Source organism: Sapajus apella, unplaced genomic scaffold (assembly GCF_009761245.1).
Source record: "Sapajus apella isolate SASKATOON/1434 unplaced genomic scaffold, GSC_monkey_1.0 scaffold169, whole genome shotgun sequence".
Taxonomy (NCBI): Eukaryota; Metazoa; Chordata; class Mammalia; order Primates; family Cebidae; genus Sapajus; species Sapajus apella.
The window spans coordinates 1930772-1955720 of NW_022437109.1; the positions used below are offsets into that span (position 1 = coordinate 1930772).

At 38.5% G+C, this 24949-nt stretch overlaps 1 protein-coding gene and 1 long non-coding RNA gene across 7 annotated transcripts in view; both read right to left on the bottom strand.

The window, feature by feature from the left end:
• The window catches only part of LOC116542487, a 2968-nt gene extending 750 nt beyond the window's left edge, over window positions 1-2218 (bottom strand). The window contains exon 1 of the long non-coding RNA XR_004265243.1: window positions 50-2218. This is a non-coding gene — a long non-coding RNA (uncharacterized LOC116542487). The remainder of the gene's footprint in view (window positions 1-49) is intronic.
• The window catches only part of VPS45 (vacuolar protein sorting 45 homolog), an 82489-nt gene extending 61828 nt beyond the window's left edge, over window positions 1-20661 (bottom strand). For 2 of the 6 annotated variants that reach the window (XM_032267443.1, XM_032267448.1), the window contains exons 1-10: window positions 19861-20661; window positions 19047-19181; window positions 15601-15661; window positions 10433-10512; window positions 9764-9832; window positions 9521-9658; window positions 8529-8639; window positions 4543-4677; window positions 4020-4133; window positions 2952-3119 (exon numbers count right to left, since the gene is read on the bottom strand). In XM_032267443.1, the coding sequence (XP_032123334.1) occupies window positions 2952-3119; window positions 4020-4133; window positions 4543-4677; window positions 8529-8639; window positions 9521-9658; window positions 9764-9832; window positions 10433-10512; window positions 15601-15661; window positions 19047-19181; window positions 19861-19953 (1104 nt within the window). In that variant the 5' untranslated portion in view covers window positions 19954-20661. Of the gene's footprint in view, window positions 1-2951; window positions 3120-4019; window positions 4134-4542; window positions 4678-8528; window positions 8640-9520; window positions 9659-9763; window positions 9833-10432; window positions 10513-15600; window positions 15662-19046; window positions 19202-19860 lie in introns of all 6 variants that reach the window. The other 4 variants (XM_032267445.1, XM_032267444.1, XM_032267446.1 and 1 more) reach the window with 4 other exon arrangements.
• Window positions 20662-24949: the final 4288 nt, after the last annotated feature.

Here is a 24949-nt window from a genome sequence, read left to right on the forward strand (position 1 = left end):
GTAACATGAGTGAAACTCCGTCTCAAAAAAAAAAAAAAAAAGAATGCACCTTTAGGTTCTGATCTGTAACAGTCACAGATACATATGGTTAAGTGAACAAACAAAATGCAGAACTCTGTACAGTATGGTAACATTGGAATTTTAAAAAACACACACACACTGACTTGCATACAAACACAGAATAACTGTAAAGATGCATACAAAACTACTAACAGACTCAGCGTTTACTGTTTATCTCTTTTACCAAATTTTATGTTACCTATTTAAGAATTAGAATGTAATACAATTAAAAAATAATAAAATCAAGTCAGCTGAAAAAACTGAAGAGTTCTTTTTGAAGATTTAAGGACAAAGTTAAAACAGTGATGACAGAGCACATTGCATAAATATAAAGTGAATCACATCTTTATGATTTTCAAGATTGTAGCATTTGCAGAAGAAATCTTGATAAACATTTAAGGAAAGCAAAACCCAACAACAATAAATCCCAGTAAAGACCTTGGTATAACTAGAGCACCCACAGGTAGACTTCTTTCTTTTGGCTGCACTATGTACAAAAAAAAAAAAAAAAAAAAAAAAAAAATCATGCTTAGAGGAAGGGAACCAGCATTTACAAAGCACCTATTATATGTGAAGCATCTGATATATCTCACTGAATCATCATAACAGTCTGAAAGTCTGAAATCATTATCCTTGAGGCTTGGGCAAATTAAGTAATTTTCCCAAAGAAACTTTGGTAAGTAGAGATAGGCTATAAGCCAGACCAGTCTGGCTCCAAAGGCTGAGTTGTTTCTGATATACCAGGTTGGCATTATCTTATAGAATAAAGTGGAATTGCAGCTGGGAAAGAAAGAAGCTAAGCTTTAGAATACAGGGTCCTATCAACAGGGAAATGTGCTTGTTATAAGTGGCTTAGAAATAACTATTTCCTAAAGGACTTGTATTCCTAAATTACTTGTCAGTGACATCATACTTTGTCATTTCTCAGGAAACATGGAATTATCTCTGATTTATTCTATCTTTATATCCAGCCTGTCATTTAGTTTCTTCTCCCTTTAAAATGTTTTTCAGTTCTGCTGCTTACTGTACATTTTTACTTCTATCACTGTAAGTCTACAAGTCTCTATGACCTGTTTTTTCACCTCTAAAGCATCCTTACCAGGTTACATTTCCTAAAATACTGCCTTCATTACCTCAACTTTCTACAGAAGATCCTATACTGGATCTTGGCATATCTCAGCAGGTATAAAGTGTTACAAGCCTCTTTATAAAGCTCATAAACTGGTTTTCGTTTACCAATTTTATCTAATTCTCTTTCATACCCACTCTCTACAGGTCAAACTGTTTATTACTTCCTGCATACTTCTACATCTTTGCTTTTGCTGTTATTCCTGACTGAACTCCTCCCCCAAATTCTATTCATTCTTTGTGGTTCATCCTAATCTTGTCTTCTCTAAGAAACTGTTCCCAATAACCTCAAAACCTGTTATAGTCAGTATTACAATAATGACTTGATTAAATATCATCTTGAAACATTATCTAATTTTTTTATTGTGCTTTAGTTTTGTCTCTTCAACTAGACTATACATTTCTTGAGGCCAGAGTCTGATTATGTCACTATTCTTCTAAAATCCTCCGGTAGCTCCCATCATTTTAAGATTAAAGCTCAACTGCCTTCCAATGGCTATAACCCGGCTTCAGTCAATCTTTCTAGTCTAAGACTACTCATCTTGTACCCTGTACTAGCTACACTGAACTATTCTCTGTTCCCATATAAATATATGTATATTTCAAATATATTGTACATATATAGAGAAAAAAATATATTTATCAATATTTATTTATTTCTTCACATCTTCATGCCTGTATTCTCTCTGCTGAGAATGTTTTTTCCTTTTCCCTGCTTGATGCACCCCTATGTATTCATTTGTCCAGACTTGGTTCTAATGTTATTTTCCCTAAGAAGCTCTAAGAAGCCTCATCCTTGGGGAAAACAGTTGTCCTTCCTCTGTATTTCCATATTCCTTTGTAAATACCTGTATATAGCACACAGTGCATGGTACTATAATTCCTGGTTTAAATTTTTTTCTCCCCTACTATAATGTGGTATCTTATTCATCTTTGTACTTCTAGATCCCCACAGCAATAGTATATACATATAGCAGGCATTAATGTGTTGGTGGGATGAAAAGCAGATCTTCAATAATGAAAAAACTTATATAATACTTTTTTTTTTTTTTTGAGGCAGAGTTTCGCTCTTGTTACCCAGGCTGGAGTGCAATGGCACGATCTTGGCTCACCACAACCTCCGCCTCCTGGGTTCAGGCAATTCTCCTGCCTCAGCCTCCTGAGTAGCTGGGATTATAGGTACACACCACCATGCCCAGCTAAGTTTTGTATTTTTAGTAGAGACAGGGTTTCACCATGTTGACCAGGATGGTCTCGATCTCTTGACCTCGTGATCCACCCGCCTCGGCCTCCCAAAGTGCTGGGATTACAGGCGTGAGCCACCGCGCCCGGCCGATAATACATTTTAATATACATTTTATCTTTTAAAGTCTTCCTAACCACTCTGTGAGATGAGTATTAATATACCTATTTTACAAATAATGAAACTGACTCAGAGATTAAGTCAACAGCTCCACATCACAAAGCCTGTAAGTGGTATGCTAAACACTCTAATCTTGATCTTCTGATTCTAGTTTGGTGCTCTTTGTAGTAGAATAGGCTGCCCTCATCCTAATTAACTGAATCCTTGGGAGTTGCACATTACACATCTCTTGTGGCTTTTATTATAGATCTATCTTAAATAATATTAATTTGTGTTCTCATCTCAGCTCCTTGTAAGACTAAATTCCATGTTGGCAAAAAAGGATTACTTGTCTTTTTATCTCTTGCTCTGCCTGGCACAGTGCCTTACACATAGTAGGTGCCCATCAAATTGGACTGACCTGGAGAGCACTAGAATGGTCATTTTGACAGGCCAGTTCTTGCTCAACCTCTGAAACCTCCAGCAGATTCCGCTCACTGACCAATCGAGACAGTTCTCCAACCACTGTCACATGCTTTGAAACAGTCCCAGACATTTTCTTGAACTGTGGATAATTCTCAACAAAGGCCTGCCAAGGGAAAAACATCAATGGGAGGTTCTGTTAGTTTCTGACTGAGAATAAGCATGTGTTGAATGGGGAGGGAGGTGGAAAGAGGGGTTGTTTTTCAGCCTAGATTAAAGCATCTACAACTCTCAGCCACATGGCATTTTGTTACACTTAAGAAGAGAAGAACACTGGGCGTGGTGGCTCACGCCTATAATTCCAGAGCTTTGGGAAACCCAGGCGGGAGGATCACCTGAGGTTGGGAGTTTGAGACCAGCCTGACCAACATGGAGAAATCCTGTCTCTGTTAAAAATACAAATTAGCTGAGTATGGTGGCACATGCCCTGTAATCCCAGCTATTAGGGAGGCTGAGGCAGGAGAATCGCTTGAACCCGGGAAGAAGAGGTTGCAGTGAGCCGAGATTGCACCATTGCACTCCAGCCTGAGCAACAAGAGCAAAACTCTGCCCCCACCCCAAAAAAAAAAAAAAAAGAAAGAAAAAGAAGAAGAGAAGAACTGGTATATGTTGGCAGACTGAGTCTTTAAATAGTCCAGATATTACTGATGAATGGAAAGAATCACATGGCTTTTCGTGAAGTTTTCACTATATTGTTTTACTTTTTTTCTTTCTTTCTTTTTTTTTTTTTAAAGACAGGGTTTCACCATGTTGGTCAGGCTGGTCATGAACTCCTGACCTCAGGTGATCCACCTGCCTTGGCCTCCAAAGTGCTTGGATTACAGGCATGAGCCACCACGCCCGGCCCACTATATTGTTTAATAAAAAGACATTACAGAAAATAAGTCTCAAACCAAATAAAATCAATCAAGGTAGAAATTAGACCCAGAAGACTCCAGAAGTGTTGCTTACAATGAATAGTTCCAAAGTCTCACATGTTAGTCATTCATGTACATGTTCAATTTACCTTCATGTCTGCTATTGATTCTAGTTTTTGCTGTTCTTTTGGTTTCTTCTTCTGAAAGTCTTCCATGAGATTCTTTATATTGCTACCAATCTCAGCAAAATTCAGGTACATATTCTGTGAAGAAGAAAGTTGGAAGCACAGTTCATCAACTAGTCTGACTTTCAGACAATTTAAAAGAAGTGAAAAAGAATTCTGAACACAGAATTGAAGGGCAGGGAAATTCTATTTTAATTACCAAATTTGGACATTAGCCAGGATACTGGTGAGGAATATCACTACTATTCTCACAAAGAGCTACTGGAGGGGAGAGAAGTAAATAACTATATGATCTCCATGAAAAAAATATTGCTAAAGGGTCAGAATCCAAGTCTTCTGCCTTCCCTCAAAAGACAGTTTATCCATAGGATACCTCTATCATCCTTTCACACAAAATCCCATGCCTGCCACCATACTAACAAGCCAATACTCATCTTCTTACATAAAAACAACTAAAGACAATTTAAAAAAATTTTAAACCACCTACATTAGCATAGAATTCATCATTTTCAGCAGATAGGACCACTTCTCTTAAGTCTTTACTGATCCCCGGCACTCTGGAAAGATCAATCCGATTGTTGTTTATGCCTAGCAGTTCATGGACCATGGCCTGATATGTCCACTAAATAAAGAATTATGAAAAAGAAATGGTAACTGACAAAATATGGAAATAGTAAACATTCAGGAAAACAAATAAAAATTGATAATATTCTTAGTAACTAGTCTTATTTACATGAAGATTCTCTAGTTAAATTTTATTTACACTTTGTGCTATCATAAACATTAAGATTGTCATTTTAATTGGTTAAACAATGAGGAAAAGTCAAAATACTTTCCGATATCACACTCTGGAACAAGGGCAGCAAGATTAATATTCTTGATAGAAAGAAAATAAATTAGAGCTATCATTAGCTCCAATTTTTGCCTGTGAATTAAGAGTATATTTTTGGCTTCACAGATAGAGCTATATTGGTACTGCAGTTACAAGCTGTACCATTTCCTGTATGCTTCTGTGGTTTTCTGCAGCATCAGGAGTGTGTTCTTGCAGATCTGAGTGGTACTATATTTATCCTGGGAACACTAATATTATCAGAAAAACCTTGTGAGTTGATCAAAACATTGGCATATTTAGAAACTTACCTCTGAATCCATTTTATTTTATAATTTTACCTAATGGGAGTTGTGAGGAAGGATTGGTTTCTAGTCTCACAAAATGTGAATTTATTTGGTAAAACTGGAAATGAGAAATCTTCAAATTTTCCCTTTTCACCATTTATAGAGAATAGATTACTTTCAGTCATAGGTCTATTAGACAAAATGAAGTATTTTCTAGCACGTTTCCTTTTGCATCTAAAATCTAAATGCTAGAAACATTTATATACATATTTTATCTTAAGAAAACTAGATTTATTAAGAAATAATTTAGAAGATTATAACAGAAGGTGCTTACTTCCTAAAAGATTTGTCAAAGGAATTCCTGAAAAAGCAAGTTCTAGTAAGGCACTTAAAATAAGTACAGCAAGGCCAGGCACGGTGGCTCACGCCTGTAATCTCAACACTTTGGGAGGCCAAGGCAGGTGGATCACGAGGTCAGGAGTTCAAGACCAGCCTGGCTGACATGGTGAAACCCTGTCTCCACTAAAAATACAAAAATTAACTGGGCATGGTGGCACGTGCGTGTAATCCCAGCTACTTGGGAGGCTGAGGCAGGACAATTGCTTGAATGAGGACCTGGGAGGCAGAGGTTGCAGTGAGCTGAGATCACACTACTGCACTTCCAGCCTGTGCTACAGAACGAGACTCTGTAAAAAGGTACAACAAAATGTTTTATGCTTTTATGGATAACTTCTTGTGCATGCTTCTAGCACTTACTCTATAATTAAAATTATGTTTATTTCTCTCATCATTGGACCATGAGCTCTTTGAGGGCGGAAATTATATCTTTTGCCTTTTATCTCTAGTACTTAGTTTAGTACATGGCACAAAACAAGTCCCCAGTGAAATCTGCTGGATAAATAGTTGCTTTTCTTTGGGAGACAGAATAATAAGCAATTTTCTTTCTACTTTTTGATATCAAAAATTTCTTCAGTGAACATATAGTACTTTGAATTTTAGGAATACAGGGCTATTTTATACTACAGAGAAGTTTCATTCCACAGATTTCCCTTAGGATTAACATTAGCATAAGTGGGGAAGAAACTGAAACATAGACTCTGCCTTTCTCTGTAAATACAAAGTCACAGCAGGGCGCGGTGGCTCACTACCCCAGCACTTTGGGAGGCCAAGGTGGGTGGATCACTTAAGGTCAGGAATTCAAGACCAGCATGGCCAATATGGTGAAACCCCATCTGTCCTAAAAATATTTAATACATAAATTAGCAGGTGTGGCAGTGTATGCCTGTAATACCAGCTACTCAGGAGGCTGGGGCACAAGAATTGCTTGAACCTGGGAGGTGGAGGTTGCAGTGAGCTGAGATCACACCAGCCTGGGTGACAGAGAGAGACTCTGTCTCAATAAATAAATAAATACACACATACATACATACATACAAAATCACTATTAATAAAGCACCAGCTATGTGCAAGGCACTGTTCTTATACTTGCAGGAGAAAAACACTGGTGAGACACAGTCTGCCTTGAAGAAATATGTAACGTAGGAGAGGGTGTAAACAACCAAAGCTACATGGCAAGTATAGCATGAGACATGAGAGAGACACAAAGGTCTACAGGATTTTCAGGAGATAAGAACATATCTGACTGAAAGAACATAGGCTTCAAGGAGAAGCTGAAGAATGGTGGGATGTTGGAGATGGCTTTTGAGTATCTTTTTGAGACATAGTTTTGCTCTTGTTGCCCAGGCTGGAGGGCAGTGGCGTGATCTCAGCTCACTGCAACCTCCACCTCCTAGGTTCAAGTGATTCTCCTGCTTCAGCATCCTGAGTAGCTGGTATTACAGGCTCCCATCGTTATGTCTGGCTAATTTTTTGCATTTTTAATAGAGACAGTGTTTTATCATGTTGGTGAGGCTGGTCTCAAACTCCTGACCTCAGGTGATCTACATGCCTTGGCCTCCCAAAGCACTGGGATTACAGGTGTGAGCCATTGCGCCTGGCTTTTTAAAAATTCTTTGCGATTATTCATATAAATAATTTTGTTTTGTTCATTTATTAATTTACGTACTTATTTATGGAGACGGAGTCTCACTTTGTCACCCAGGCTGGAGTGCAGTGGCATGATTTCAGCTTACTGTAACCTCTGCCTCCTGGGTTCAAATGATTCTCCTGCCTCAGCCTCCCAAGTAGCTGGGGACTACAGGTGTGCACCACCACACCTGGCTACTTTTTTTTGTATTTTTAGTAGAGACAGGGTTTCACCATGTTGGCCAGGCTGGTCTTGAACTCTTGACCTAAGGTGATCCAGCCACCTTGACCTCCCAAATTGCTGGAATTACAGGCATGAGCCACTGCACCCAGCCAGATTGAGTGGTTTTAAGAGTAGTATTTTGATAGATGAAGATGGGAAGAGAAGGTATTCCAATCATTCCAGAGTTTGGAAAGCAGTCACAGTAAAAGCATGCTGACAGGAAACCATATGGCATTTTTTTTTTTTTTTTTTTTTTGAGACGGAGTTTCGCTCGTTACCCAGGCTGGAGTGCAATGGCGCGATCTCGGCTCACCGCAACCTCCGCCTCCTGAGTAGCTGGGATTACAGGCACGCGCCACCATGCCCAGCTAATTTTTTGTAGTTTTAGTAGAGACGGGGTTTCACCATGTTGACCAGGATGGTCTTGATCTCTTGACCTTGTGATCCACCCGCCTCGGCCTCCCAAAGTGCTGGGATTACAGGCGTGAGCCACCGCGCCCGGCTGGCCATATGGCATTATTTACGTAAGTGGTGAGCTCTAGGTTTTCTATGAGGTTTAGCCCACATTGTGAAGGCTCTTGGATGGCAAGTTCAGGAGTTTCTTTTTAACACAGTAGGCAAATGGGAACCAACGAATGTTTTTAAGCCAAGAGTAACAAGATAGAGCCGTGCTTTAGAAAAAATAATTTAATAATATTGTATTTGTGGAACATTTGGAGTGAAAAGAAATAAAAAGTAGGGAATCAAGTAGATAACTATTCCAATATTCTTGTAAGAGATTAGGATCTAGACCAAAGCAATGGCAGTAAGAATGGAAATGAGCAGACAGAAGGAAACACTGGAAAACAGAATCTACAGAATTAAGAAGTTTTCTTGATTAGGGGCGGGGGAACTGGCAGAAAAGTACAGGAGGAATGAGGCAGAAGAGTTAATGACGACAGTGGATGGAAGAATCATGATACCAAAACACCAGGAAATACAAAGCAAAACCAAGAATAGCTAAAAATAAGGAGGCAAATAAATGGATCATGCTGTTTTTTTCCATATCTGTATTTTGATGAGTATCACTTAAAATCATCCTTCTATTATGCCAAGAAAGGATTCTGTACCTGGTTTAGCAATGGGGTGATGGCATCATCACAGCGATCTAAAATAAGTAGCAATGGAGGAACCTCTGTCCGACGGAATTCAAACAGTTCATATTCTTTAGTTATCACTTGCTGTGAGTGAAAGAGAAAGATGATTTGCACAACCAATTAGTTACACATAGAGATGATATAAATAGGAAATTAATAAAATCTACACTTAACAATAGTTCTTTGCAACGCATAAATCTTCCATATAAAGGATTCAAAATATAATACTCACAAAGTTTAAGAGTATACCATTTAAGAGATTAGGATTTGAAATCCTATAAGTGGTTTAACTGGACCAAAAAAAAGTTAAATAGCCTGTGAATGTTTCTTGGGTTAAACCTAAGAATCTGGCCGGGTGCGGTGGCAGTACTTTGGGAGGCTGAGGTGGGTGAATCACCTGAGGTCGGGAGTTTGAGACCAGCCTGACCAACATGGAGACACCCCGTCTCTACTAAAAATACAAAAAAATTGGCCGGGCGCGGTGGCTCAAGCCTGTAATCCCAGCACTTTGGGAGGCCGAGGCAGGCGGATCACGAGGTCAAGAGATCGAGACCATCCTGGTCAACATGGTGAAACCCCGTCTCTACTAAAAATACAAAACATTAGCTGGGCATGGTGGTGAGTGCCTGTAATCCCAGCTACTCAGGAGGCTGAGGCAGGAGAATTGCCTGAACCCAGGAGGCGGAGGTTGTGGTGAGCCGAGATCGCGCCATTGTACTCCAGCCTGGGCAACAAGAGTGAAACTCCATCTCAAAAAAACAAAACAACAACAAAAAAAACCACCTAAGAATCTTAGCGCTAATTGTTGCTTTTTGTTTTAAATTACATATACCTACCTCTTTGCCTGGAAACCTAACATATAATTATCTCCTTGGTTGTAAATAAAATATTCCTGTAGTTTCTGAAATATGATAGAGAAATGAATGGCCTTTATGTTCTGGAACCAGGAATAGGTAATGCCATACCTTAACGCACTCCGCAAGTCTCTTTGCTGCCTCTGATGAGAGCTGATAACGAATCATGGGACACTTCTTCAGAGATAAAAGGAGAGCTGTAAGCCCTTGAGTTGTTCTAGATAGCTGGGCTGGATCCCAATTTCGACCCTTTTTGTTAAAAACATATATTCAGAGAAAACATTTTAATTTTCTCTTATGAGTCTATTTGCTGAATTAACTCTCAACTGAAAAATTAAACCTTTCCTTCCATACCTGGCAGCAACCCAAAATATTGAGGGAAAATAAATGTGGGTTCACAGCAATGTAATCACCATAAAATTCCTGCAAATAGAGCACCAAGAATAGTCATTCCATAAACTTCAATTGTATCAAGCAGTAATACTTTCATATGTGATATAATATGATATAGCCAAACTTGGTGAAATACAGGTTTAAAGAGATACAAAACTGTTCAATTAATAATTAAGTAACAACAGTCAATGTGGGAGAATTAAAATAATTACAAAACAGTAGCAATAATAAATCCAAAAAATAAAAGTTGTAAAAGTATACACATTATATTTCTGGAGACCGCTATGCATACTTATCAATTAGTAAAAATGAAACACTGCTAATATGAGATAATAATGTTCTACTCAGATAAGAAAGGACTTTGCTGTCCAATATATTTTCATGAGAGAGAATATAATTTAAAACAGGTCATTCTTTTTATTCATTTATCACCTAGCACATCCTTCTGAAAAATTCAAAACTAGTTTATCTGCTGCCTCTGAAAACAACATTCCTTACTTATGTGATAAACATGTTCAAGTGTTCATAATAAAACGTCTTTTGGGACAGACCTTTCCTTATTTTACTTTTAGACTCAAATATTTGAAAAAGGCCAACATATGAGATGTGTCACAGGACCAATATGTTTACCTGAACCTCAGCCACAACTTCCTGTTCATCAGCTTCAGCCAATGACTTCACATCACTCTTGCTGATCACGTTACTGAAATCTGAAACAGACATACGAGTTGGCGTTGACTCAAAGGAGATCATTTCTGCTGCAATTATATGTAAATGGGCCTGCTAGTTAAAGCCTAATGAATAAGTGACCTTCAAATTGGAATGAGTAGCACACATATATTTAAATCCACAAATTCATAACCATATATATATATACTTTAAAAGGACCACCATCAGAGGCACTGGAGAATGAGAACACTAGGGAACCAGGTCATTTTATTGAAAATAGCAAATAAGGAGAAAGAAGTAAGCTTTTATCCGGTCTTTTACATATAAACTATACTACCAGGTAACCAAATAGATGCGGGAAAATTTTTCTTTATGAAAATATTCCAGCACAACAAACAAATGCTAATGACAGAATTAGAATATCATTTTTTCTAACCCCTAATGAATCAACTGAATGGACTCAAGCATTGAGCATCAGCAGCTGCAAGAACTAGAAGATAGAGGAATATTTTAAACTTCAAGGAACATGTTAAACTATCCCATGGAGATGCAATCGGCAAGATCCAACCTGTGAAAAACTTAACAGTTTGTTTCTTCAATAAATAAATTGCATGGGGCAGCAGGGGCAGGGGTGGGAGGACCTATAGGGAGGGTTAAGAAACTTAAGAAACTTAACATATCAACCAACAGCAATGTGTGAACCTTACTTTTTTTTTTTTTTTTTTGAGAAGGAGTTTCACTCTTGTTACCCAGGCTGGAGTGCAATGGCGCGATCTCGGCTCACTGCAACCTCCGCCTCCTGGGTTCAGGCAATTCTCCTGCCTCAACCTCCTGAGCAGCTGGGATTACAGGTACGCGCCACCATGCCCAGCTAATGTTTTGTATTTTTAGTAGAGACGGGGTTTCACCATGTTGACCAGGATGGTCTCCATCTCTTGACCTTGTGATCCACCCGCCTCGGCCTCCCAAAGTGCTAGGATTATAGGCGTGAGCCACCGCGCAAGGCCCAAAATTTTAGAGACACGTTCTCCTTTTTTTCTTTTTTTTTTTTTAAGACGGGGCTTCACCATGTTGGTCAGGCTGGTCTTGAACTCCCAACCTCAGGTGATCTGCCCGCCTTGGCCTCCAAAGTGCTTGGATTACAGGCGTGAGCCACCACGCCCGGGCTGTGAACCTTACTTTGATCCCGATTAACAAAACAACTAAAAAAAAGATCGTTTTAAATTTGAATGCTGACTGGTTATTTGAAAATAGTACCAAGAGTTCAAGACCAGCCTGGGCAACATCACTTGAACCTGGGAAGTTGAGGTTGCAGTGAGCTGAGATCATGCCACTGCACACTGTCTGGGTAACAGAGGAGACTGTCTCCTCAAAAAAAAAAAAAAAGAAAAGAAAAGAAAGAAAAAGGAAATAATAAAGAATTATTTTTCATTTTTATCTAGATGTAATAATGAAATTGCGGTTTTTAAACAATGAGTTCTTATTTTTTAGAGATGCATACTGAAATACTTATGGATAAAATTATATGATGTCTTAGATTTGCTTCAAAATCTGGTGGAGTAGGTGACAATATGGCTAAAACGAGATTGGGTGAGGCTCAATAATTGTTGAAGCCAGCTGATAGGTACATTGGGACTTATGATACTATTCTACTTTTGTATGTCTTTAAAAGTTCTGGGATGGGTGTGGTGGCTCACGCCTATAATCCCAGCACTTTGGGAGGCCAAGGCAGGTGGATCACACTTGAGGACAGGAGTTTGAGATCAGCCTGGACAACATGGTGAAACCCCGTCTCTACTAAACATACAAAAATTAGCCAGGTGTGGTGGTGCACACCTGTAATCCAAGCTACTTTAGAGGCTGAGGCAGGAGGATCTCTTGAACCCAGGAGATGGAGGTTGCAGTGAGCCGAGATCGTGCCACTGCACTCCAGCCTAAGCAACAGAGCGAGGCTCCATCTCAAAAAAATAAATAAATAAAATTAAGAAATAAAAGTTCCATAACAAAAAGTTTTTTTTAAAATAGAGGGGCCTGTTACACAAAAGATTTAATAACATAAAAATATTTTTTAAAAGTATAAAAAATAAGATGAACAAGCTAGCTTAGTGTTAATATAAATTAGTGCTGCAAGTTAGTAATGAATAAAATTACTACATACACATTCATTCTAGTTTACGTCAATCAAATAAAATTCTGAAATTGATTATGCCACCCAAGAAATCTGAAGTCTACTTTTCATAGGCTTTGGTGCTAATTACTTTAATAAATTTTTTTCTTCTGCTTCATAGGTTTACAGTCCAAATCAAACAATCTTTAGAACCAGAAGAGTAAATACTAGATTAACCATTATTAATGTCAACTGCTGCAAGGAACTGTTCAGAGGAAAAAGGAGTCTTTTACCTCATGACCCATTCGGTTTTTAGCCACGAGATTCAGCAAAAGAGTAATCCTATTATTATATCTGTCTACTTGGCAGTACAGGGGATATATATGTATGTGTGATTTATATATATATATATACACACACACACACACAAATATATCAGAGGTCTAGCTTGTGATCATACTAAAAATACCAGAATAACTACACACCTATGCAAATGCCTAAAATAAAAAATAGAGACAACATCAAATACTCCCGAAGATGCAAAGAAAATGGTTCACCCATGCATTGCTAGCGAAAATGTAATATGGTATAGTCACTCAGGAAAACATATGGCAGTTTCTTAATACACAAAACATGCAATTACCATATGACTCAGCAGTTGTACTCCTGGGGTTATTTATCCCAGAGATTGAAGACTTATGTTCACATAAAAATCTGTATACTGATGTTTATAGCAGCTTCATTTGTAATAGTGAAAACTAGAAACAACTCATGTCCTTCAATGGGTGAACAGTTAAACAAACTGTGGTACATTCATATCATGGAATACTACTCAGCAATCAAATGAAATAACCTATTTTTAAATTGAAAAAAATTTTTTTGCAGCTCCAGCTCAAAGGAGGAATGAACTCTTAATACACACAACAGGCTAGGTGCGGTGGCTCATGCCTGTAATACCAGCACTTTGGGAGGCCAAAATGGGGGGATCACCTGAGGTCAGGAGTTTGAGACCTGTCTGGCCAACCAACATGGTAAAACTCCATCTCTACTAAAAAAAAATACAAAAATTAGCTAGGTGTGGTGGTACGAACCTGTAATCCCAGCTACTCCAGAGGCTGAGGTGGGAGAATCACTTGAACACAGGAGGTAGAGGCTGCAGTGAGTTGAGATAGTGACAATGCACTCCAGCCTGGGTGACAAAGTGAGACTCCTTCTCAAAACAAAAACAAAAACAAAATCACACAACGACCTGTATGACTCTCCAGAGAATTGTGTTGACTGAAAAAGTCAGTCCCAAAAGCTTATATACTGTATGATTTCATTTATAGAACATTCTTTGAATGACAAAAATTATAAAATGGAGAAAATATTAGTGGTTACCAGGGCTAATGAGGGGACTGGGGAGGGAGAGAAGTGCATATAAGCTAATAAAAGGGAAATATAAGGAAAGCTTAGAGAGATGAAAATGTTGTGTATCCTGACCATTTCAGTGTTAATGTCTTGGTTGTGATATTGTACTATGGTCATGTAAGATACTACAGAGCGGGAAGCTGGGTAAAGGGTATCTGGGATCTCTGTATTATTATTATTATTTTTTACAACTGCACATGAATCTACAATTACATCAAAATAAAAAATTTAATTTAAAAAAGAAAATGTGCAACTATTAGCCAAAAACAAACAGACAAAAACAAACAAAAATTAAGATGCCATAGATTAATAAAATTGCCTGTTTTTACCTCTTGGGGCATTGCCGCACTGAAAACCCACTGGGCAAGTTTTATATAACTTTTCAGTCCTACACAGAACTGAATGAAATAAAACATGAGAGAGCTCTTATGTATATAATCTTTTTACAAATGTTAATGTTTTGTATCATTATTCCATTTAAGTAGTATACGCTGAAGAAAGTATATATGTCTTAGACTGTAGTCTAAACCTTAAAACTCTAATACCTTTAAGTAAGCTTTAAAACTTCTCAAATGCCCTACTTACTGTTAAGTCTAGTCTTTGGGGTGGAAATGTTACCAAATAGACTACATTAATACTATTAATATAAAGATCAATAATGACATCTAGAGGAAAATAGATGTAACTTCCACAGCCGAACGTACTGAATCAAAAAAATCCATGTAAATTGCACAGAAAACACAAACCTAGTTTATGTCCAGACCTCCCCTATCCAACCCCCACTCCAAGAAAGTTGTGGACATAAGAGATCACTACCTGATGATTTATACTTTCAATGCATTAAATATAGTAACAAAGAGAAATGAAATGCTTTTATCTGGTATGTAAAGTAAACCTCTGCTTTTCCAAGAAACTCAAGTAAGTATTACCTTCCCACTTCAAAAAATAAATCAGCTTCCATGCCTCAATTCCTAAGCATAAAATAGGGATAAGTATATACTTTTTCTTGGCAGGGATGAGATGTGAAATTTGGCTACTTACAACTTTTGACTGACAAAGCATCTTGAAAGGCAAAGTAAAGAGTAAAATTTTACATGTAAGCAATCAAAGATGAATGGAAATCACAGTTAGCCCAATGAAACAGAACGTTGGTCAAAAGATTTTTTTTTTTTTTTGAGGCGGAGCTTTACTCTTGTTGCCCAGGCTGGACTGCAATGGTGTGATCTCGGCTCACTCCAACCTCCACCTCCTCGGTTCAAGTGGTTCTCCTGCCTAAGCCTCCCAAGTAGCTGGGATTACAGGCATGTGTCACCATGCCCAACTAATTATGGATTTTTAGTAGAGACCAGGGTTTCACTATGTTGGTCAGGCTGGTCTCGAACTCCTGACCTAAGGTGACCCGCCTGCCTCAGCCTCCCAAAGAGCTGGGATTACAGGTGTGAGGCACTGCACCTGTCAGGTAAAAAGATTTTTAATACTTTGGAAGGACATTAAATAAACTAGACTTTTATAGTAACAGATTCAAAGAAATTACTGATGATACAAAGGGCTAAATGAAGCATACGAACTGGGATGTTGTTATGTGTTTGAAAAAGTGAACTGACAAACTTACAAATGAAATATATACTGTATTTGGGTCTTCGAAGCTCCTGAATCATATAATCCACATTCTCCTAGAAAATAAAGAACAAGCAAACAAAATATGAGGAGAGTTGCTTAAGGAAAAAAGTAATAAGCATCATCCATCGATTTATTTATTTACTGGGTCTACTGCATATTAAAGTCTACGTTAAATGTGTATATATGTTGGTGGGTAAGGACTGGAGACAAAAGAGATAAATTAATACAATGATCAGGAATTATGTATTATGTGACAGTATGTGTATAATATTAAATATTAACCAGCTGCATTATTTTAGCCAAATTAAAGAATATAAAGGATACAGATGTTGAAATACAACATAAAGTTAACTATAATTCTGCAAACTCACATCAAGCTGCTTGTCTATAAAGTGTACTCATTTGATCAAAATTCTTTTTTTTTTTTTGAGATGAAGTCTCGCTCTGTTGCCCAGGCTGGAGTGCAATGGCACAATCTCAGCTCACTGCAATCTCTGCCCTCTGGGTTCAGGCAATTTTCTTGTCTCAGCCCCCCAAGCAGCTAGGGTTAAAGACATGTGCCAGCGCACCCAGCTAATTTTTTGTATTTTTAATTGAGATGTTTCACGTCGGCCAGGCTGGTCTCGAACTCCTGACCTCAAGTGATCCACACACCTTGGCCTCCCAAAGTGCTAGGATTACAGGTGTGAGCCACTGCACCCAGCCTGATCAAAATTCTTATATAGAACATCAAAATGCATCTATTCTTTAAAAAATCAACATTCAAGAGAAAATACAATTAATTATATTCACTTTGGCTTTTAATTTACTGGGATCTAAGCCTGCACAACTACAATGCTTGTGAAGTATTTGCAAGTAGTAGGCTAAGGCCTTTTCCATAATTACATTATTTTAAAATTAAAGTATGAAAGTTAAAAACAAAAAAGTTGATTTTTATATGGTCAAAATGTAAGAATTAGAACTACATAAAATTATAATGCAGGTTTTATTGATTTTTGATACATAACACCTGGTTAAATTTCAACATATATTGTCCTCTAAATGTATTTCATTTAATAATTTTTTTTTAAATCACATTTATTTACAGAATTTTTAAAAATATAAGCAATGGCCGGGCGCGGTGGCTCAAGCCTGTAATCCCAGCACTTTGGGAGGCTGAGGCGGGTGGATCACGAGGTCAAGAGATCGAGACCATCCTGGTCAACATGGTGAAACCCCGTCTCTACTAAAAATACAAAAAATTAGCTGGGCATGGTGGTGCGTGCCTGTAATCCCAGCTACTCAGGAGGCTGAGGCAGGAGAATTGCCTGAACCCAGGAGGCGGAGGTTGCGGTGAGCCGAGATTGCGCCATTGTACTCCAGCCTGGGTAACATGAGTGAAACTCCATCTCAAAAAAAAAAATATATATATATATATAAGCAATGTACACTGCTTATTAGTGGGAAAAAGGTTTTAAAAACGGTCGTTTAGATTTAAAAATGCACTCAAATTAACTTTATAATATAATCTTAAAGCAAAACATTTTAATAAATCTTTTAAACCAAAAATTACTTCTTCGCAATATGCTAGGCAAAAATAACAAAGTGAATTAAAAGATTCCTAAAAGTTCAGAACATGTAGAAAAAGGCAAAAGATAAGAGAATATATAAAATCAAAAAAAGAAAAAGGAAGAATTGTTAAAAGAGTTTGAGAGACAGTACATAGCAGTGAAAGAGTTTCTCTAATAAAAAACGTTAGGAAATAAGGAACAAGATGATCTCTAAGATCCCTCTTGAACCAAATTTTCATAACTAAGTGCTACAAATATGAAACAATTGGAAACTATTATAACATAGCATGTATTCATGAATTCAGCAACTATTTATTGAGTGTCCACTGTGCGGCAGGCATTGGGAACACAGGATGAGAAAAAACAGATACCGTGTCTGTATTCACGGAGCTTACTGCTGGTAATCACACACACCATATAAAAGTTCAAACCATGACAAGCAAGGGGGAGATAAAGATGTTGGCTGGGCGCGGTGGCTTACGCCTATAATCCCAGCACTTTGGGAGGCCAAGGCGGGTGGATCGCGAGGTCAAGAGATCGAGACCATCCTGGTCAACATGGTGAAACCCTGTCTCTACTAAAAATACAAAAATTAGCTGGGCATGGTGGCGAGTGCCTGTAGTCCCAGCTACTTGGGAGGCGGGTGGCTGAGGCAGGAGAATTGCTTGAACCCAGGAGGCGGAGGTTGCAGTGAGCCAAGATCACCCCATTGCACTCCAGCCTGGGTAACAAGAGCGAACTCTGTCTCAAAAAAACACAACCAATAAAAACCAAAACAAAACAAAGATGGTGTTGTAAGTGCATATAAGCGGCAGATTTGACCTGGTCAGCAAAACCAGGAAAGCTTTACTTGAGGAAGTGAAGTTCAAGGCAGAGGAAGAAGCCTATGCAAAGGTCCTACGGCATGATGGAACAAGGGGAATATAGTGGATTGAAAGATCAGGGGGGCTAAGGTGCCCCCCTAATTTCAAAAGGGAAATGGTTTGAAATGAGGCTGGAGAAATGGCAGAAACTAGACCATGCTGCACCTTGAAGCCTACAATTAAGGAGTTTTGCCCTTATCATAAAAGCAATCAGAGGTCATTCAAGAATTTCAAGCAGGAGTGTCATGATCAAATTTGCATTTCGGAAAGTACATAATGCACAAGCATGATAAAATGCATTAGAATTGAAGAACATGAATATGAATCAAGAAAGTATAAAAAATAAGACTAAAATAGGAAAGGATTTTTAAAGGAGAGACTCAAGCTAGATTTAGAAGGTGATGGATGAAAACTGACAAATGACCAAAGAACTTTTAATTAGTGGAAGAAAAAAAACAAACAGGGAACAGGAATGAGCATGCAGAATTGCTCATTCCAATGGCAGCCTAGCTGGCTATAGAGGAGGAGCAGATCTAGGACACAGGAAGGCTGGATACAAATGTGCAAATCAACTAAAGAAGGGCTTTAACTGCTGGCTAAATAAAGATTTAATCATGGAAGTAACATTGAGTCATTACAGATTCCTGAGCATAAATGTGAATAAAGTGGTAAAGATTCAAGACATTCATAGCTGTACATAAAATAAAGTGTTGATGGTGTTCAATGTGACAGGTACAGAGGTTAATCCAGGAATAAAGTAATGTGGGTCTCTGTTGAGAGTAGCTCATTAGTGGCAATGGGAATAGCTGTGAACCTAAAAGATATCTTGAAGGAAGAACTGGCTGTAGGGGGTCAACTGAAATATGGAAACAAAACGAGAAGAATGAAGGTTATAACACTGATGATGCAGGATAATTATGATGCCACAAATAATGATAATACAAATTTATTTTGCCTGCCTAATGCTTTCAGATCAGAGTGTTCTGCATCTGCCTGGGCAGATGGCAGCTCAGCTTATGCAGTACCTTTGTAGGTCGAAGAAAACAAATTGCCTTCAGGTGTTTCATGATCTCTCGATTTTGAGAATCAATGCGTTCAAAGAGGTACACTTCTTTCTGAAGAATCTCCGATTGCGTGTATACCATACTCACTATGCCAGTCTGTAAAAACAAAGAATTAACTAAAATTATGCTAGTCTAGAATAATAAAAACAAGTAGAATATCTAGCCTCTTTTTTCATTAATACTTGGCTGGATAAATTAAATAGTAATATATGGAATAACATTTACTGAACATCCAAACAGGTAGGTAACACACGAGAAGGAAAAATATGTTCTATCCTTTCAGCTGAAGCTTCAAGGTTAAAAACAAACAAAAAAAATCCTCTCTTTGAACAGGAACAATCCATACATTTCCAAAAATAATTTTTTCTATCACCTTAACGAGTTTTGTTTTCTGGTCTGTGGCCCACAAATAACCTGTCATTTCAGCTTGAGTTCCAACAGCTTTACTTTAAAACACAATGTTGAGTGGAAACAGTGGGCCCATCCCAAAGTCTTCCAAGGGCTCTGACATATTAATGATTTCTTGGCAGAGGCTTTTAGAAAAAGATTTCTAATTCCAATAAATTGTTCCGGGTCGAAGTAGTCTCTGGGCAGTGGCTGGAGCCATTTAGACTGAAAATCCACCGCGCAAGCTTTATACAACTTTTCAGTTTCACACAAACTGACCCTCATTTTCATATCTTTAAATTAAATGCTAAATCCTACAGTGGAATGAGACCAGCCTTTGTAAGGTTGAGAGGGTTCCTTTACAAATGCCGAGCAAAAGCAAACTCACCGTCTCTTTATCCATGAGAAGTACTTTCATACCAGGCCCGCTGTCCTCTATCATTTTGGAAATGTACTGCTTCACAGCAAAAACGACGTTCATGGTGGCGAATTGACAGGTGCCCCAGAGCCCTTCCCGCCCCCTTTTCTGGCTAAATTAACCCCCCGGCTTGTTGGCAGGGTCTCAGCTGCTTCCTCCCTGCAGAGCTTCGGCTTCCGGGAGTCCGGGCAGCCACGGTGCTGGGAGTTGTAGTTCCGCTGGAGTGTACGGGGGACCAAGCCTACGCAAGAGATGGAAAAATCCGGTTGAGACGTCCCGGGCCGCCGCCACGCGGGTGCGCTATTCTACACCCGCCTGTAGATGTCTGTGGCCGGGACTTTCAGACCCCGATTGGCCTTTGGTCCCGGAGGCGCAGCCGCAGCCTGAAACCCAAGAGAGTGGAGCCTCGCAAAATGAGGAAGCTGGTACAAGGCTTGCTTGGAAGCAAGAACGACGGATCGTGGCTATGGTCACTATTTGCGATTAACGCTTTCCTGCGTGGTAGCGAGAGATGAGGGCAAGGGAGGTGGCATAATGCACCCGGCCACTTGGGACTCAGAGAGACGGCATTTAATAAATCACACGTGGTATTGCGCAGCAGTGGTCGAGATTCCTCTTCCTGGCTTCACTGGGTCGTTAGTAAGGCGGGAACAGTGCCTCTGTGTTGGGGCTGCAGAGGCCTGAGTTGGTTTTCCCAAGACAGAGAGCATATGAAATTGAACAAATATTTGTTGAATGAAAGAACAAAGGAAACGCCTTCTAGGGATGTTTTTGGGGAGGGGCCTGCGGTTCCAGCTAGGGTTGGCCTTGGGGGCTCGCAGCCTGCAGGACCACCGGACCTGTGAGCGTCCCTCTGCCCTGCCCCCGACTCAGCACCCTGAGCAATTGAACTCTGCCAACTCCAACTCGCGCGCTGAAACTGCAGACGAGAGCCCAGTTGCCTGGGTCCTTTGAAAGGGGTAGGGGACACGTATCCCGTAGAGCTAAAACAAACTAACGTGGGGATTTGAAGCAAAAACTCTTAAGTTTTTATTGAATCTTGAAACCATCAACTTGCAAAGGCCTGCATTTGTGTTTACACCACACAGGTCTCCCCCCATCTTGGCATTTGTCGAAAAAGAGGGTAGATGTGTGTTTTTTGCACCTTTACTTTGGGGAATTGTAAAATCAGGAAGATGAGAAACAACTGTTAGAAATCGGTAACTATAAATGCTTATGAATAGTTCCACCAAAATAATGACAGTGTTTGTGAGGTCAATAGATTCAGCATTACCAAATAAATTCTTTATATTGTAAGAAGTACACAATTAAAATAGACCAATAGCACTTTAACATTAAGGTGCTTAAGATTATGCAACATTATATACAATTTTCAAATTCCTTAAGGAAGATCAGAAACCACTGAAATATAATAGATTTTTGTCACCTCTGAAACCGTGAAGAATATGGTTTTTGTTTGTTTTTTTTTTTTTTCAATTTTTCTACCAAGTAAATAAAGCTTCCCTTTAGGCATTTTCTAATTTTTAGATGTGTTTTGAATGAAACGTCTTAAGTTAAAGTCAAAATGTGAATATTTAAATAGTACAAATAAGAAAAACTAATGTTACATGCAAATTTCATGCTTACCAATTTAAATGTTCATGTCTTACAGAAAACATGGAAACAATGCTGATGAAAATCCTGTAAATTACTGATATTTGAAAATTCACCGCCAATCTGCCATGTCACTTGGTTTTTATTTTTCTTATCTATAATGTGGACTTCAGTATAAAAAAGTTTTTCCCATGTTCTGCATTATTTTAAGAAAGATGGAGATAAAGACTTGTCCATGACATTTGTGCCTTTTTAGACAACAATCTGTAAGCAATAGATGGAAAGAATCTGTATCCTTTTGAAGATTTATACTTGCACACATAACTTTTTGAGGGAGGAGGAAAATGCCTACTTGACAAAGTTTACTAACTCATTCCAATTTCCCATAAAATTCCATTGATGTCAGGGGTAGTGATATTTTATACACTGAGTGATAAGATATGGAACATACGCATTTTGAACAAAACAAGTATTACATATTTAAAGGGTGCTGTGATGATCCTGAAGTTAGCTTGCTTCCTTCCTGAAGAAAACCAGGCAAGCGGTTTTAAATGTCTCCAAATTAAGAACTTCTTTTGTATCCCCATACCTCTAAAAATAGGACTGAAACCAATGATAAAGTCCAAACTCTTGCTTTGTGACCCATCCAGTATAAACCCAGACTTAACTTGTTTTGTTGTAGCAAAGTGACAGCAAATCCAGAAGCCAATATGAAGTGTGTACTTATTTTTAATTTAGGGTATAAATAAACTATAATAAGAAATATTTTCAATAGTAAAGACATTAAATTAAAAAAATAAATCATGACATCCTTCAAATACGAATGATTACATTAACTTAAAATTTTCAACTAGAAAAAAATTTGTTTTCACTGGGTCCAAGAAATCAGTGATCTAAAGGATAGAAAACAGGAAGTCAAAAAATGCAGTATTGGTCAGGTGGGTGGCTCACTCCTGTAGTCCCAGCACTTTGGAAGGCTGAGGCGAAGCCAATTGCTTGAGTCCAGAAGTTCAAGACCAGCCTAGGCAACATGATGAAACCTTGTCTATACAAAAAAATACAAAAAATTAGTTGGGCATGGTGGTCAGTGCCTGCGGTCCCAGCTACTTGGCAGGCTGAGGTTACAGTGTGTCACTGCACTGCATTCTGGGTGACAGAGTAAGACCCTGTCTTCAAAAAAGAAAAGAAAAAAAGCAGTATTTGCATTTGTACATTTTATTTATGCTTATAAATATGTAAGTTAAATAATCAGGAATGAGGCTGGGCGTGGTGGCTCATGCCTGTAATCCAAGTACTTTGGAGGCCAAGGCGGGCAGATCACCTGAGGTTGGGAGTTCAAGACCAGCCTGACCAACATTGTGAAACCCCGTCTTAAAAAAAATAAAAATTGGCCGGGCGCGGAGGCTCACGCTTGTAATCCCAACACTTTGGGAGGCCGAGGTGGGTGGATCATGAGGTCAAGAGATCGAGACCATCCTGGTCAACATGGTGAAACCCCCTCTCTACTAAAAATACAAAAATTAGCTGGGCATCGTGGCGCACGCCTGTAATCCCAGCTACTCAGGAGGTTGAGGCAGGAGAATTGCTTGAACCCAGAAGGCGGAGGTTGGATCGCGCCATTGCACTCCAGCCTGGGTAACAAGAGCGAAACTCCGTCTCAAAAAAAAAAAAAATTAAATTAAAAAATAAAAAAAAATCAGGAATGATTATCCAAATAATTAAATGTACTTCAGTTTTCTCCAAAGTGTATACTATTTAGAGGTTTAACTGCCCATTTTGTGTTTAATCAAAATCGTGGTCTTCCCCCATCAGAACTCAAGGCTTCAATAGAAAACAAATAATATGTAAATAAGCTTTAGTATAATTATAATAACAATATGGCCAACTCTTAGCTATTTTAGATTATTAATTCCCTATTTACCATAATTCTTGTTGCTTCATATTAACACTTATAAGTTCTCTTATAAGCCATGGATAGGAAGGAAGTAAAGATGAAATTTAATGAAACTGAAGTTAATTAGATTTCCTACTTGATAACAATTGAAAAAAAATTTGCATAAAGTATGGCAGTATTGGCCAGGCATGGTGGCTCATGCCTGTAATCCTAGCACTTTGAGAGGCTAAGGCAGAAGGATTGCTTGAGCCCAGGAGTTCGAGACTAACCTGGGCAACATAGCTAAACCTTGTCTCTACACAAAATTTAAAAATTAACCAGGTGTGGTGGGTACACCTGTGGTCCCAGCTCCTCGGGAAGTGTGGTGCTAGGATTGCTTGAGCCCTGGAAAGCGAGACTGTAGTGAGCCGTGTTCATGCCACTGTGCTCCAGCCTGGGTGAGAGTGAGACCCTGTCTCAAAAAAAAAAAAAAAAAGGAAAAAAGAAAGAATGGCAGGATTGCTTGTGTCATACAACCAGTATTTGTGCAGAATTCTTAACCATTTCCTCATTGGATAAGTGGTAATAACATAACCTACCTCATGAATTTGTGAGAATTAAATGAAATAATGTGCAAAAAAGTATTTTACACAGTGGCTGGCGCATGGTAAATGCTCAATAAATATCAGTTTTCATTATTAGAAATCAAAAGGGTAAACATGCATTTTAGCTTACTTTTCACTTATGGCATGTTTATTTGCCATTGACAAGAAAATTTAAAAATAGAATCAATTTCAGAAAATGTAAGCCATAGCTTCTGCCATAACTTCTAAATATAATTTCCATTAAGACTTAATCTTGTATTACTATACAGTAATAGAAATACTAAAGGGAAGTTTTGACCTGCTTCATCATAATTTGTAAAACATGCAGTTTTTATGAAGAAAAAACTTAGGAAAAATATGCTTCAAATGATTTCAGAGGCTTAGTGTCTGTGCAGCCTCAAATCAAATAAAATTTGTTGAATTTTCATCTCAGTTCACCAATTGTGATGTACTGGGCTTTATGGTAACAAAAGCATTTAATAGCTTTAAATCATTAAGTAAAAATTATCTGCATGAAGAGTTCTGTCTGCACATTTAATAACTTCAGTGATTCCACCTTTCTGAGTAGGTAAATTGATAATAGCTACAGTGAGAATGTTACAGCTGAGTTGACCAGTAGCATAACTACCAACCAGCTATCAAATCCTGTGCAGAGTCCTTTAAAATAACTATCCTGAATTTATAGTTTTGATTACAAATAAGTTCACCATTTGTAATATTTTGAGATGACCAAAGAAGTTGGATTTCTGTATGGGAACCACTCCCCAGCAAGAAACATTTCCTTTTTTTTTTTTCTTTGAGACAGGGTCTTGCTCTGTCGCCCAGGCTGGAGTGCAGTGACACCATCTCGACTCACTGCAACCTCTGTCTCCAGGTTCCAGTAATTATCATGCCTCAGCTTCCTGAGTAGCCAGCACTACAGGTGCCTGACACCAAACCCCGCTAATTTTTGTATTTTTAGTAGAGACAGGGTTTAATTTTTGTGTTT